At 32.8% G+C, this 15,999-nt stretch overlaps 2 protein-coding genes across 3 annotated transcripts; both read right to left on the bottom strand.

Annotated features, from left to right (window-relative positions):
* Nucleotides 1-7,629: 7,629 nt before the first annotated feature.
* LOC111898791 (uncharacterized) lies at nucleotides 7,630-8,277 on the bottom strand. Its single transcript, XM_023894667.2, has one exon. It carries the CDS (start codon nucleotides 8,275-8,277, stop codon nucleotides 7,630-7,632), a length of 648 nt encoding a protein of 215 aa, XP_023750435.2.
* A 2,314-nt stretch (nucleotides 8,278-10,591) lies between these two features.
* On the bottom strand, nucleotides 10,592-12,789 carry LOC111898784 (bidirectional sugar transporter SWEET4). Of its 2 annotated transcripts, none has more exons than XM_042895595.1 (5): nucleotides 12,734-12,789; nucleotides 12,401-12,437; nucleotides 11,657-12,035; nucleotides 11,222-11,345; nucleotides 10,592-11,030 (listed from the first exon to the last, which is right to left on the bottom strand). In XM_042895595.1, exons 1-5 carry the CDS (start codon nucleotides 12,774-12,776, stop codon nucleotides 10,966-10,968), a joined length of 648 nt encoding a protein of 215 aa, XP_042751529.1. In that variant the 5' UTR covers nucleotides 12,777-12,789; the 3' UTR covers nucleotides 10,592-10,965. The 2 variants fall into 2 exon arrangements, with proteins under 2 accessions (XP_042751529.1, XP_023750431.1); XM_023894663.2 differs by having other exon boundaries at nucleotides 11,226-11,345.
* Nucleotides 12,790-15,999: the final 3,210 nt, after the last annotated feature.

Raw genomic sequence — 15,999 nt, 5'->3', positions numbered from 1 at the left:
CGAAACTTCTTTACAAGTATTCGATTGTACTTCACGGGAAACTACACAAGCTGTTGATTATCTCTCTTGATAATTAACGAAGCAACCTTTGCCTAGGGTTTTACTGCATTCATGTCAAATTAACTTTCATCACTACATTCCAAAAATTTCTTGCTTCTTATCTTATTTCATTGGCACAATGCACACACGAAATCCTTGAGGTTCTGAGTAAACCCAACTCAGACTGATGATTTCGCAAGTCTGGCATATGACTTCGCTTTAAATCCCAAAAGTGAAAGAGTCTTGCTTCCATGCGAAGGGTTTTACCGGTTCGCATTCTATAACGGTTACTTGACAGGCTGTCTACTAAAAATGGTTGGTATTCTATCCGATTTTCGAGGAGATGTGACAGTTACTTTTTACTGCATAGTGATCTTTTACAGTGATGATCCGAGATTCAAGGTGCCACATTGGATTACATTAAATGCATCCCGCTTTAATTTCAAATCAAAGTTTGAGTAACCTATAAAAGGGGCATGAAGAACACTGTGTACGGTTACGCAAACAAGAATTCTCACAAACCTTCAAAGCTTTCATCTTGATCCTATACTTCAAATCTCTTTCAAACCCTATAATGGCAGTCACAAACTCAAACACTGATGAGATCCTTTCTTAATCTTTCATGAAGATTCAGAGCACAAACTATCAGGTTGATCCCAATGTATCCGCTTACCCAGAAGAATTGAAGATGCTCATTGTGGCTTTGAAACGATCACCGTTGTCAACTGCCATGTTCCGATCCTTCCCAGTTCTGATGATCTGGTTATCCCGTGCTGCATCCACGGCTTCCTACAATCACACGGCGGATGTGATTACTTTCAACCTCGTCAACAACAAGAGGGTGAAACTGTCCAAGAACTTGTTCGTGGAGTTATTGGAGATTCCTAACAACCCACCTTTTGTGAAACCGGTCAATTCCCAGATTATCCACATGTTTAACGAGATGGGCCATCAACCGGAGTTGGAGAAGATCAGTGATTTCCGGAAGTCGGGATTGCCCTGTGTTTGGAATTTTCTATTTGGAATTTTCCTCAGGTGTCTTACAGGAAGATCTGTTGGTCTAGACAGAGGAAGAGTCGAAGTGTATGCCATGGTAATGGGTATATACTATGACATCAATGTTGACTACGCGACTCAACTGTGGAAGGAATTCATAAAAAGTCTTGAAAACACGAATTCGGAGAAGGGGATATCGTGTGCTAGGTACTGGAGTCTGATCTTGGAGAAAGTCTACGAAAAAAAAGCAATTCCGGTCGTAGCAGATGTCGAAGTGGCTGAGTTTTTACTTTACCAATTTCCAAAAGTGGTAGAAGATGATGAGGCCATATTCACCAGGGTAGCTCGCATTCCGGATGCGATGCTTCGCAAAGTGTCTCCCACTCACAAAGTGTTGGTGAGGTATTTGCGAAACATAGACACAGCTGATCAGACGGGTGTCTTACTTGATGTTGCTTCTCCATCAAAGAAGAAGAAGGGGAGCAAGAAACCTGCGAAGGGTTCACCTTCACCAACTGTTCAAAAAGAAGAGGTGAAGAAAGATGTTTTACCCTCCAAATCTGGAGTGTTAAAACAAATTCGCAAGGCGGAGGTGAGTAGTAAGGGAGTTACTATTCGCAACATTCCTGCACCCGTTTCTCCTGGGAAGAAAAGACAAAGGGCGGAAGATGTTGCGAAGAATATGCAACGAACACTGGGAAAAGAAGAGGAAGATGGTGATTCGCAATGAATCATCAGACGACGAAGTTGTCCCTGAAACTCCACCTATTTCTCTACCTATCACAACCATGGTAACCGTTTCTCTACTTATTTCTCAACCTTCGCAAATTTCACCAATTATTTCTCAAACTCAACTACTCGAAATAGATCTTACCAAATCAATTACTGAGGAGGTACCTATTTCGGATACGGTTGTCAACGTATCTGATACGGGGGCACCTATCCCGAGTGTTGCATCCACACTACCCATCACCACCACTTCATCCATATTCGACCATGCCCTTCAGAACCCATTCACCACCCTTTTCCCATCCCAATCACCTGAAAATCCTATACCTTCGCAACAAATGTCAGATCCAGAAGTCGAAGGAAGTGCTTTTGGTGGTGTCCTTGATGACATTTCTTTTGATTCTGATGAAGAAGAAATTCCTGATCATATGCTGATGACAGGAAAACAGTTCAAAATTCTTAATCAAAAATTGAAGGCCATTATTCAATCACAAGCCGATTCAGGGAGAATGTCTTCGATTTCAGCAATGGAGGTGGATATAATGATTAAAGGGGCTGAGAAACGCATTTTGGAGAAAGTTGATCAGTCTGACAAAAATAACGAACTCCGAGTGCAAGCTCAAGGGAATAATTTCACGACTACCCTTAAAGATCTTAAAGCTGCAAACAAAGAAAGACATCTTCTATTTATCCAAGATGTAAAGAAAGTTCGTGAAGACGTCAACTTCAAAATTCAAGAGTTGAAGTCTGACATTGCGAAGGATCTTCAAGCAGTGAATACAAGACAGGAAGATCTTCACAAGCAAATTGAGGAAATTTTGTCTCAACTCCACAAACTCAACAACATTCCTGTTGCTGATGATCAAAACGCTGCTACCATGGAGAAGTTTGATATCCTGATCAAATTGGTCACGGAGCTCAAATCCGCAGTTTCGCAGTCTTCTACTTCGCAAATCCTTACTCCAGAATTCTTGTCTCTAAAGATTAACACTTTAGAACAAGCCATTCAGAAGGCTCTAGCTCCGATATCGAACTTTAGTTCTTTACTTCCGAAGGGTGCTCCACCTGTTTTCACAGGGGCGCAAGGGGGAGAGAAGAGTCGAAGTAAAGAAGTTGATGCGAAAACAGTGGGGAAGGTCATTTCGACTCAACTGGTTGCAACTCTTCCAATCCCTACCAAACCGATTTCTTCAACAACAATAACTACAAAAACAATTTCTAAGGGAATTGTTATTGGAGGAAACAAAGGAGGTTCGAGTTCTCAACCTCAGAAGGATGTATCAGGGAAGGGAAAGGGCATCCTTTATGAAAAATCGAAAGAGGAGATAAAAGTTGATGCTGAAGCTGAACTAGAAAGGATGAGACAGGTCCAAAGCATAATGCGACAACGTGCAAGTGATCCTCCCTCAATGAATAAAGGCGATCCTGCGAAGCTTTACTCTTACGAAACGATAGAGTATAAAGTAGTAGGAAGGGAGATGTACGAGTTCGAGAAGAAGCCGAAACGAAGTTACGACATTGCGAACTCAGATCACTGTCAGCTGGACTTCCCTATCAACGAAATGTTGTTCATCACAACACAGTACAAGATCAGTGAGAAATTTGATAATCCGGATGACTACACTCACATGAAAATCAGATTTCATGCTGTTCTTGCGAAGAATCCTGACGAAGTCTGGTCCCTGATGAAGATCAAGAAGGTGCTCACGATAAAGAAAGATGTTCTGTTCGAAGACATGCTTCAGAACTTTCGATATTTTGTCATCAGGGCAGACAACAAACAATATGATTTCACTATTGCTGACTTCCCACTGATGAACTGCAATGATCTTATTCAAGTAGCTTTGATTCTGAAGCACATGGAAGAGAACAAACTTAAAGGCTCAGAGACTGATGTTTTCAAAGTCGGGTTCGCACATGTGAAGACTTACATCGACAACTACTTCGATTGTCTTGCACTGACTAATGAGGAGTTGGCGAATGTGCTTGGAAGAGAAGTGAAGGTTCCATGGGAAGATACTTTGACACAATCAGCATTGTTGAAGTATGTAGTGGGTGAGATTTGCCTTAAGCCATTCGGCATGGTGTTTTCGGGAAGAGACACTAAGGGCAAACCGAAGAAGTTCTTGTTCAAAGCTTCAGAGATCGAAAGATACAATTCTTCGCAATATACGCACTTCATTGTACGTATGAATAATTGCAAGAAAAACAACGAAGGTGACAAGAAGGACTTGAAGAAGGTGATCTCCTGGTATGGAGAAGTGCGAAGAACAATTCACTCTGCAATTCAAATGCTTTTAAGTTGAATTGTATCGACTGTTTACAAAGGGGGAGAATGTAGGTGTTAAGTTGTAAAAGTCGAATAGTGTCTTGTAATGATTCGCATTTTGTATGTATTTTACTAAGTCAATTTTAAATGTGAAGTGTAGCATGCGAAGTTTCAGTGTATTAGACTTAGTATACTTTTTGTAAGTTCCCTATAAATAGGGACTTAGGCTTGAAGTAGAAGATAGAGATCGAAACACAAAAACTTTCTTCAGCTTAGTCTGTAATCAGTCTTAATAAAACGAGATCTGATTAATATTTACTTCGTGTGTTCTTTATCATTCATCATTCAAATCTATTGTTTCACATCTTAATTCTCGATAACAATTCACAACATAATGCACATGATATGCATCAACAACTAATACATTCACATATGAATTGATAGGAAACCACATACGACTTGAGAGGAAATCACAGACGACTTGAGAGGAGACCACATATGACTCTTGTCTTTGAAAATGGGCAAAGTGATTATAGATAACACGAATCCATGTGAGAGGACGATTTCGCAAACGAGTTGATAAAAACGCAAACATGTTTGCCCCATCTATGGTTTCGTTAACCACTTTTATTTAAACTATCATTTTTAGCTATTTTTAAGTAAACCATAAAAAAATAAAGCTATTTTGTAAATTTCTCAAGAAAAATGTACCACAAAACACATGGCCCGTTCCTTTTGGAAAGAGAATGAAAACGACTTAAAATTTGTACCCGAATATAAGAAAGGTGTACATAGACCACCTCCAATAGCAAACATCATGTGTGGTGTATACTTTTTATTTTGTAAGGGTAGAAAAAGTTTTTTTTTTTTTTTTAATTTTTATTATTATTATTATTATTTTATTTAAGGGTTTCGGATTAAAGGTTAAACGATTTTGAGCTAAAAGGTATAATTTTTATGTGTATAGATATTGGTTGAGGTGATCTGAACTTTAAATTTCTTTAATAATTTTTAAGTTCTTAGTCTATCGTATATAATTATAAAATTTATACAATAATAATAATACTTACATAACTATATGTTTTTGTCATTTTAAAACCACTTTACTCATCTTACTTGTTTTTTTCTTTTTCAAATGTTTTTTTTCCTTTTTTGCCATTCAACCTATTAGGCTAGTAGAGATAACATATAACCCTATTGATAAGTAAATGTGTTAAAAATCCCGACACACATCTAGACTACTTTATGATATTGACACACAAAACTATTGGAAACATACATTCTATCAACGAAAACTTAACGAAAATGACACATAAAATTATTCAATTTATACAATTTTTTTTTTTTCAGAATGTACCCATGTGCAATTTTTTGGGAATGCATATTTTCTTTTTGGACAAAGCTTTTTTTTTGTATTTTTTTTTTCAAAATCATGTCCATATTTACGTTTAGATCGAATATATATATATATATATATATATATATATATATATATATATATATATATATATATATATATATATATATATATATATATATATATATGGTATAGTATTTTTTCATTTATATTTGTGTATAGAAATAGGTATTTAACGTATGTGATCAACTTGGAGAATGGGAAAATCAGAGGTTAAAAATGAAGTAGATAGGCAAGGCACTTAGTTCTAGGTAATTTACATTACTTTTTTGACTACTTGCTTCTATAAATATATATTTATAATGAGGATAGTTAAATACTTAAACATAATATGATTGATCAAGTTTACTGATTCGGGTTATTTAATATACATTTGAAGATATATTATAAAAAATAATTAATAATGATGAATTAATTTGATACTAAGGCATCGAGGTGACAAAATTCATAAGCTGGACATAGGAGTTAGGACAAGATAGGCTTGGGTGAGAATTTACAACTTGAAAAACATTGCGGATTGACTACTTGGTGAATGGGATTACAATAACGCATTAATGTGAGTCAAAGCTATCTTATCCATGTCATCAATCTACATCCCTTCAACCACATTATTATAAATAAAATAAAATGAAATAAAAAGTTGTGTAAGTGATTTGATCCCCACGTTTATATATTTACAACAAATTGATTGCCTATTTGGATTGGAAATTTGTGATTCGCAAAATGTCAACTTATGGTCCATGCAACTTAATTTTAGATTTTCTTGTAGGTGATTATGGTCCCTTGGATAGATCTCACCAATTCTCTCTAAATTTATTTACTTATAGTATTTAACAAAACATATATTGTCGATTCTACAATCTACATTTAACAAAACTCAATAAAAATATGTTTTAAAGGTTGTTTAATGTTTTGCTTATGTTTGACCATTATAAAATGTATATCTATTCATTATTATCCTAATTTGCTCTAACGAAGCACACATTATGTTCGCCGTAGCAAACATAATTTGCATAACGTAATTAAAATGTGTTATAAACATTTTTTTTCTTATTTTTTTGCTTATGTTAGTAGGAAAGAAAAAAGCTTTTAATGACAGAGAGCTTACGACGTATATTAAATTTATGACAGACAAAAAAATTATTGTATTAGTTATGGTATCCTTTGTGAAATGTTAATGATTTACAACATACATAATTATAATTGTCCATCGTACAGTTATGCCATCCTATGTGAGATTTCTTGACATACAAATGAATGTTTGTTGTATTTTAATGTCTAAAATGAAAAAAAAAAAAAAAAAAAAAAAAAAAAAAAAAAAGTGACCATTTCCTGATTATGCATGTTATTTTTTTTTGTTGTCATGTTATATTTCCGCTACACAACGTTTCCATCTCCTTAAAAAAACAATTTGGTCGATTTGTGGCTTGCTATTTCTTTCTCCTTTCTCATCTATCAAGCATGCACTTGTTGCTGGTAGTTTTACATATCTTATCCTGCCAAAAATATGTCCCAAAGACCAAAGTGACTTTTTATGCATGTTATTTTTTTTTTGTTGTCATGTTATATTTCCGCTACACAACGTTTCCATCTCCTTAAAAAAACAATTTGGTCGATTTGTAGCTTGCTATTTCTTTCTCCTTTCTCATCTATCAAGCATGCACTTGTTGCCGGTAGTTTTACATATCTTATCCTGCCAAAAATATGTCCCAAAGACCAAAGTGACTTTGTCACGGAGTTGGATATAATAGGGTAAAGCATAGACATGAGCTTATTACAACCACAACAACGCTAAATACATGCTAACCACTAAGGCGGGAGGGAGTGGTGTCACTGAAACTGCACTTCCTCCCCCGCCACATAAGTGTCATGTCATTTTTTAACACATAAGTGTGGTTTCTTGTCACACCAAGGGAGTGGTGCCACACTTTTATTTATTTATTTATTTTTTTGTTTTGTTTTTTGTTAACTATTTTAATTAATAAAACTTATTTTTTTAATAATAAAAACATAATTTTAAAAACATAATATTTCATTAATTAAAAATTCAATTACCATACATTACTTAACTTAAAAAAAAAACCTAAAAATTTAGGAAAAAAAATAGAAACATAAAACCTACAATTTAAACACACACACACACACATACACCAAACGATTAAAAACTTGAAAAAAAAAACTAGAAATTAGCCACGATTGACGTAATGTTTTTCACTTCCTCCTTCATCGCCAAAACCACTTCAAGCTCGGCCCTGGTCATATTCGACGTGTCCGTCGCTAGTATTCGCATGTCGTTCTCCCTTTGTTTCCGAAGCTCTCTTTCAGAAGCAATTTGCAAAATCTTGTCCATTCTGTCTTTTATACCCTTCATGTCGGCTCCAATTTCTTTCAAATCATCTAAATCTGACGCTTTGCCTTTGCCTTTGCTTTTTGATTTGTCTCTTACCATTGGTCGGGAAGGTGGTGAAACTGGAACAGGTTCATCTTTGTTCAAATCAAATTGAACACGAGCATCTGATGTAGCGTGGTCGGACTTAGATGTTCTCCTGCGTTTTGACCCACTATCGATATGCTCGTCTGATGTTTTGCTACTCAGCCATTTCCTGTTATCTTTCAAGAAATTCCAAACTTCAAGAAACTTGAAATCCTTCAGATTTTCTTTTTGATACACTTTCAACACTTTCTTCAAAATCACTTCATCGCTTTCTCCACTTTTCCATTGACGTTTCATGTTGTTCCACAAGTCATTAAACAACATGACCTCCTTGTTCATCTTCCCCAATTTGGAGTACACTTGATGTTTTGAACGGTATTCTCCAAGGTTCATTCCTTTATGGAACCTGTGTAAAACGTGAATCCAAAAGCGGTCATGCTTTTGGTCTTTTCCAACAGTCGCATCTTCTGAAATATCGATCCAAGATTGTGCCAACACTAACACTTCCAAAGGTTCCCAACATCTAGCCTCCGCCTTCTCTTTTCTTTTAGTTGTTGCTCGAGTGGGTTGAGTTTCTGTAACGAATTCCGGTTCAGAATCAGAAATGACCGTTTCTGGTTATGTTTGTGTTTGTTGAACAAACTCGGGTTGAGACAAAAAATCAAATGGATTAAAATCTGGGTCGGGTTGTAGTAGTGGTGGTGTTTGTGGTAGTGGTTGCGCTGGTCGTTGTGGAAAATACGGAAACATACCGTCGTAGTGGTAATACGGAGGTGAGAAAATCGGTTGATCAAACGAAGGTATTGGGGCGTTGGTGTTTCTGATTGGTGTTTTTTCTTTGCTGGGTCATTTTGAAGATGCCATTTTTCAAAAAAAAAAAATAAAGAAAAGGAGTAGAGATATGGTTAAAGGTTGTGTAAAAATGTTGTGTAAAATGGTAATATATATATATATATATATATATATATATATATATATATATATATATATATATATATATATATATATGTGTGTGTGTGTGTGTGTGTGTGTGTGTGTGTAGTAAAGCTTAAAAAAAAGAAATTAATACCACAAAGACCGATTCAACGGTCAAAAAGCAGTCAAAACCCAAGGACCAATCACAACGCGCGATATTTTCTAGCCGCAATGCGGCCAAGACCGCACCAGACCGCGGCCTGGAGACGGTGTTCTTGGTTGACGTGGCTTGAACCGCGGTCCCAGACCGCACCCACACCATGCAGCCTAAAGATAATAAATATCTACACTAACTGAAAGGATGGATTAATGTCATCATGTTGAAATTTTGCATGTATTGTGGTTGGGTGTAGTGAGTTTTGGAAAAGGAAATTAAGATTCACGTAAAAGTAAAAGAACATGCGTGGTTGGAAAATTGAAATAATGATTCTCTTGGTGGAAAATCATAACATTTGAAGCCGCAATGATGAGCACAATATCCGAAAAATAAATATGATTTTGAACAAGGTTGGAGTTTGTTGATAGTCGTGGATGCAAGGAGCATAATATGAACAAACGAAAACCACCTAAATGTGTATAGTAGTAGGAAAATGCTAAGAGAGTAATTATTTATGATAGTGAGCCTTGGATTTTATAGATGGATAAATTAATAGGGTATTAACCAATCATCATCTAATTTTTGTTTAAAGCAACAAAACAGATTTGGATTTTTTTTAACGAGAGTTTCCAAAAATAACCATTTTTTGGGTTCCTTATGGGTACTAGTCATTTCTTGTGTGAACCCATGTGGGCTCTGTGGGCTCAAAATTCTTCCTGCGAACACATCAAAATTAACCACTCTTTTTTTTTTTTTTTTTTTTTTTTTTTTTTTTTTGCATTAATTTTTTTGTTTAAAAAAATATAAAAAATCAAAATTTCTTAAACATTAATTCTCTATAAAACGAGCATAGTCATAATAATTAAAAAAGTTATTTTTAATAATATTTCATTTTTATATAAAAAAACAACAAATACGATTAAAAATTCTACCATCAATTTGAGTTATATTTTTATGGCTAAATTCGTAAATTCGTAAGTGTCACTTCGAATTATCCTACATTAGATTTCTTGTAATTCGGACATAAGGTAAAAATATCAGTTTGAAAAGCAAACCTACGCGATCCATTGAGAATCTGAATCTCTACAACAACCCTTTTAAACTCTATCAAAGAATAAGGGTTATGGCTAAAATGATTACTATAGTGATAATTAAACAATAATTTTAGAAAAGATTAAATAGGAATATTTTTAGACTGTATTTAAATTTATACGTTTGATATAATAAGTGAATTTGATGAACAAGAAGACAATGTCTATAATGGAGCATTTCTTTTGTGAGGATTTAGTGTGCTTTGTGCTATCTTTACATTGGCTTATTCCTCACCTTAACGTGTGAGATGTTTGACTTTGATATTGAATTGGGTTTTGGGTTATAAGCATACTCATCACATTTTTTTTGAAGTTGTAGATTTAACCGGGGTGATTTTGTTGATATTTTGTTGATATCAGCTCTTTCTATTTTGATTTCTATTTTGAGGGCGATAGGAATGATATTTTTGATGTTGGAGACCACAACTGTAGGGTAAACGAATGATATTCAATCTTTTTTTGTTTTCACATTGGTATCAATTCCTCATATACAATATCTGATATCTGTAATTGGAGATATTCTAGGACTATATACTACAAAAAATAAAGAAAATATTTAATCATTTATCATTAAATATCGAAAGAGAAGAATAAGATACATGCATCAAAATCAATATTTCTATCAAATTAGCCACCGATTATAACCGTAGTCAACTTCTAAGCTACCATATTCGTTTTTTCTTCCAAGTTCCAACCAAATCATAATAATTTTACTAAACTATATACCTTTTATTTTTCATAATATAGAACAATTATTCTAGTCAAAAGGTCAAACTGTTTTTATAAGCCGGGTGATAACGGGCTTAAGCCCATTGGACCATTTATGGGTGGCTTTGTTGGGCAACGTTGCCTTTCTCCATCACAGCTAAACCCATTTCTGATTTCTCTTTTCTTGCTTCCAATATTTGCTTTGTGGATTTATAGAATGTTGCATATAATAGGAGTTGGAGAATGCCAAGTAGTGCTCCAATCCCATTTGGCACCTGTTCAAAATAAAATATTAAGGTATATACATTAATTACTTTTATAAAATTTTCATCTTTTAAATATAGTTGTGTGATAATATTTCATAAACCGTAAACATGAAGTAAAACTTAAAAAAAATCTTCATATTCAAATTGATTAGAGATTTGTAATAGAAAAAGAAATTTATGCATATAAAAGGAAAACTCACTTACTGCGATGAAGGGATCAAATGGGAAAAGAGCATACAAAAACCAACAAAGTCCATTAGAGAAGCAAAACAAGGAGAGAAGAAAAGGCATATACTCCACGCTTTTGGTTGTGATCACCAGTTTCTGTGTTATATTCATGAAAATGTCAATCAATATTTATAAAAAATATATATCAAGATGTAAAAAAGTAAAAAGTGTGTGGATTATGCATAATTGAATCAAATGATTCCTATTCTAGGTACCGATATACATGGAGTTTTTGGTTTGCTCGCCAAACAAATTATTATTAAAAAAAAAACTTCGACATATATAAAGACATATATTATACTGTTGGACTGATGTAGAAAACACTAATAATAAATTCATAATGAAAACTTAATATTGAAAATGTATTAATTAACATGATTTGTAGAAAAAATGTATTTTTGACATACCATGACAGATAACGGTGAAGCATACATGAGGATATTAGCCGCAACGCTTATGCTACCAACAATAGCTGATCGCTTATGCGTTGTGTGCACTAGGGTTAGCACCAAAAGAACGAGTCCTCCACACACTAAAATCTCAACTAGCATCACCAATGCAACCCTAAACCTCTTTCTTGTGTCTGAGAACATTAGAAAGATGACTAAGTAGATTAACTCGATTGCAACCCCAGCTCCATTGGTAGTGACCACAAGTAGGCTGTGCGGGTGCACGAATGGCATCCCATACAACACCCATAAACCACAGTTGAAAAACGATGCCAGATATGGGACTGGTGAATACTGTTCTACACTTCCTTTCTTCCATATGCGAAAAAAAGTTGGCCTGAAAATTAAATATTTAAATGTTTTGTTAAAATAAATTAAATAAGAGCAATTTAGTTATTTTATATCGTTAATGACTATTTCTATAATAAAATAAAACCACATGAATGACATAGTTAACGAAATTATTGTACTGAAAGTGCAAAAGCCAGATAACCACAATGACCATTTATGTGATTTAATCTATATCAAGTGATGTTTTTCTTGAGACTCAACTTAGAAGTATAAAGTTAAGGAAACTAAAGATAGGAAAATAACAATCGGTAAGAAAATATAGTAAGTTAATTTGTTTAAAGTTAAAATATGTAAGTCATTATACTCCAAAATAAAATTCAAAATGTTTTTTTTTAATTGTATAAAACTTACACTGTTGACAAGAACAATGTAACTGCAGTGATATTTCCTGTCAAAAGAATAATTAATCAGAATCTTAATTAACATAATAACAAAATTATATGAGAAACAAGTTCTTTAACATATTTATAAGTATATGCTTCAATTATATTTTAATTTTAAAAGGCTGGTTTATAAAATTAAAATTCTTAGTTTAAATAACACGACTTAAAACTAATTCAAATTTCCATAATATTTTGTACAAATATTATACACAAAACTTTACTGATATTATATTTAAAAAATATAATTCAAATTCATGTTTTAAATTATCATGCAAATGCAATACATAAAAAAAAACCGTACCTGCGACACCAAGTGATGTACGGATAGCTTCTTCAGAAACCATATTGAGACTGAAAAGTTGCTTCGTGTATGAATTTTTTTGAAGTCGATAATGCACCAATTTATAAATCTTATGATGCTATGAAAAGACGTAATTGCCCTTAAGAAGATTTTTAGTGAATGACAAAATTGCCCTTACACGTTAGTTAGGTTGCAGCATGTGTAAGGACAAAATATCAATTATTCGAGACACTTTTCAGTCAAAAGCATGTTATTTATGTATTTATATTTTTGTGAAAATTTTGGAAAGTTAATAGTATTGAGATAATAAGAAAATTATTGTTCAAATATTTACAATATCCTCAATGTGAACATCGACTTGGTGGATAAAATAATTTGCAAAACCAGTGCCTTATAAGTTATAATGACTATTAATCAACGATATATGATTACAGATTAATAATTATTTAAAACAGTTAGGTTTAATATGAATAAATTTCAAATTATACATCAATTAGCGTTTGATCCGCTAGGAGTCCTTTTCTTCGGAATGAGTAGCTATATGGTTTCAATTGCATGATTTAAATTTGATAAGAAAAGGTCTATATCTTTACATGTGAAATTAACTTATAATTATTTTAACTATAATTTTGATGTAAAGTATATAGTGTTAGTTAATTATGTTATCTAAAATTATTTGATAAAAAGATAAATTTAACTAATTCATTTAAGTTTTTTCTAAAATTTAGACAAAACTTGGGGTTTTCAACAAATAGCCATCAACCTTGCAAACCTCCCCTGGAAATAAACGTTTGACCTGTGAAATTGTAAAAATTGCATCATTTTAAGGAATAAAAATTATTGTTTTCGTTGGTTTCACCTATAAAAATGCAAGATTTTTATTTTCTTATAGAATTCACCAAATACCATTTTCACACCAAAAAAAAACCTTTATATTATAGTTTAAAGTTTAAACCTGCAAAAATGAAAAAAAAAAAATCAAGAATTTCATATTCAAATTCAAATACAAAATAAAACCAAATTCGAAGAAGTTGTTTCGACTTTCGAATTCAAAACCAAAACTAATCCCTAACATAGCCATTCCTAATATGGAAGTGAGGGAAACTTTGAAGTTAGAAGATAAAAGAAGCCCTTGTATTTTTTTCAAATCATAACTAATGAGTTGCAAGGTATACATTATCCTTGTTGCAAGTCTTGCATTTGCTAAATGCGTAATCATTGTCTTCTTCTTCTTCAACAAAAGCCCCAACTAATTGTCGAACAAGAAAATGTTAGGAGACAAAAGTTATTTGATTAAAGTTTTATATTATATTTTTTTTAAACATATATATTTAACATAAAATTTAAAGGAGACGATCATAGTACCTACTAGCCTCTCTTTAGAACTACCACTTCCATTCCTGACCCCACTTCACCTCCTACCCACTTACCATGGTCTCCTCTTCTTTTCTTTTGCCTACTTTGTCATGTCACTCTTCTAGTTTTCTAAGGAGATTTTAAATAAATATCCTCTAACTTTTTTTTTTCTACTATTTGTCTTTCTATCCTATTTCATATCCATATGAAATAGGGATATGAGTCATTTTTGATTAAATTAATAATATTAAAAGACATTTGTCATCATTTTATATGGATGTGATGATAAGTAAGAAGAAAAATAAAAGAATATTTATTCTCTTTATCAAATACTCGTATAACAAATAAAAACTACAATTTTTAACTACATTTCCAACTTTCAACTACCAACTTTCGGTTTTTTACCACCAACTAGACAACTAGTTTACTAAATGCACCCTAATAATCATCTCAATTACTACCATGGAACTTTTTCTTAATTCATAGAATTTACAACTCCACATCAAGTCAAATCACCACCAAATCTATGATAATTAAAGTTCATCATTACTAGCCAGTAGCCACACATATTGCCACAAAAAGTTCAAAGACAATAACACATACCCAAACTCCCGAAGCCCGACACCTAGGGTGCATATTTGCAATCACCCATTATCAACTAAAGTTACTTGATCATCATACTTATTTGCATAATAATTTTCTAAACAGATATTCTAGGGTGATAAAAAGAACGATGTTTTATTAGACTGTAATTTTGGGATCTCGTTTTATGGTTATTCATATGAAAACCAGAATAGTAGAATATAAACTATAATTTTCCTTTTAAGCAAACAAAAAGATATTTATATGAAAGTTTACTTTTTTAAATTCCAAAACAATGAAAAGGGACAATGTGTGTGAATAAACGCATGCAAGTGTTATGGAGATAATGAAAAGCTCACTCAACAAAAAGAATATGTTATATCCCTTTTGCTTGGATTTTAGATTTGACACGACCTTATATCCTCTCATTGTTGCTTATATGACTAAGCTTTATACTTCTGTGTTTAAATTCATTGAAGGTATATTCTAATAATTGTAAATAAATACAGAAAATAAGAAAAAAAATGGCAATTCGATGAACACAGATACATAAATTGGTCAAAATTCGGGATTGATTTATATCCATAGTATAAGAGTAAGTCCAAAAAACAAGATATTAATTAAGTGCAATGAGGACTGGTTAGATACTAGGTTAACTTGCCTATAATCGGTTCTTGATTTATCATACTATTACACTAATGTCTTTATCTAAACTCTGATTATATTTTTGAAATTTTGATCAACGTTATTCTAGTTGAGTACAACAATTTTTTTTTTTTAAATTGATGAATTATATATGTATGTGTGTATATTATGTAATAGGTCCGTATGAACACGGACACTAACATATTGATCTTAGAAATTGTTTTTTAATCTTGAAATTGGAAATAATAGGTGATAGGCCGTGTGAACACGGACACTAACATATTGATCTTAGAATTTGGTTTTTTATTATTATTTACTATTATATTATTATTATTATTATTATTATTATTATTATTATTAAACTTGAGATTCAAAACTTATTGAAACAAAGGGTGTGAATTTTACCTAAAAGAATCTTAAGAGGGTGTTTGGATAGGAAAAAAAATGACAGCTTATTGCTTAATGCTTATTTTTACCACAATAAGCTAATTTAAGTGTTTGGATAGGATGCTTAAAAAATTAGCTTATTGCGGTGGGAATAAGCTAAATAAGCTGATTTTAATAAGCAAGGGGGTAATGCTTATTGCTTATTGCTTATTGCTTATTAGTCATTTTACTCATATAAGCTGTTTTATTTGCCAAACACTTCAAATGCTTATTGCTTATTGTTTATTCCCACCGCA

Source organism: Lactuca sativa, chromosome 6 (genome assembly GCF_002870075.4).
Source record: "Lactuca sativa cultivar Salinas chromosome 6, Lsat_Salinas_v11, whole genome shotgun sequence".
Classification (NCBI taxonomy): domain Eukaryota; kingdom Viridiplantae; phylum Streptophyta; class Magnoliopsida; order Asterales; family Asteraceae; genus Lactuca; species Lactuca sativa.
The sequence above is the reverse complement of the archived record's forward strand: the minus strand, read 5'-3'. Positions and strand labels throughout refer to the sequence as shown.

Bases quoted from the DNA above. Each gene is read 5' to 3' on its own strand.
- LOC111898791 (XM_023894667.2), bottom strand. From the start codon at position 8,277: ATGAACCTTGGAGAATACCGTTCAAAACATCAAGTGTACTCCAAATTG.
- LOC111898784 (XM_023894663.2), bottom strand. From the start codon at position 12,776: ATGGTTTCTGAAGAAGCTATCCGTACATCACTTGGTGTCGCAG. The intron at 12,036-12,400 runs GTAAGTTTTATA...TTTAATTTTCAG, and splicing joins ACATTGTTCTTGTCAACAGT to GCCAACTTTTTTTCGCATAT. The intron at 11,031-11,225 runs GTAAGTGAGTTT...TATTTTGAACAG, and splicing joins CATTTGATCCCTTCATCGCA to GTGCCAAATGGGATTGGAGC.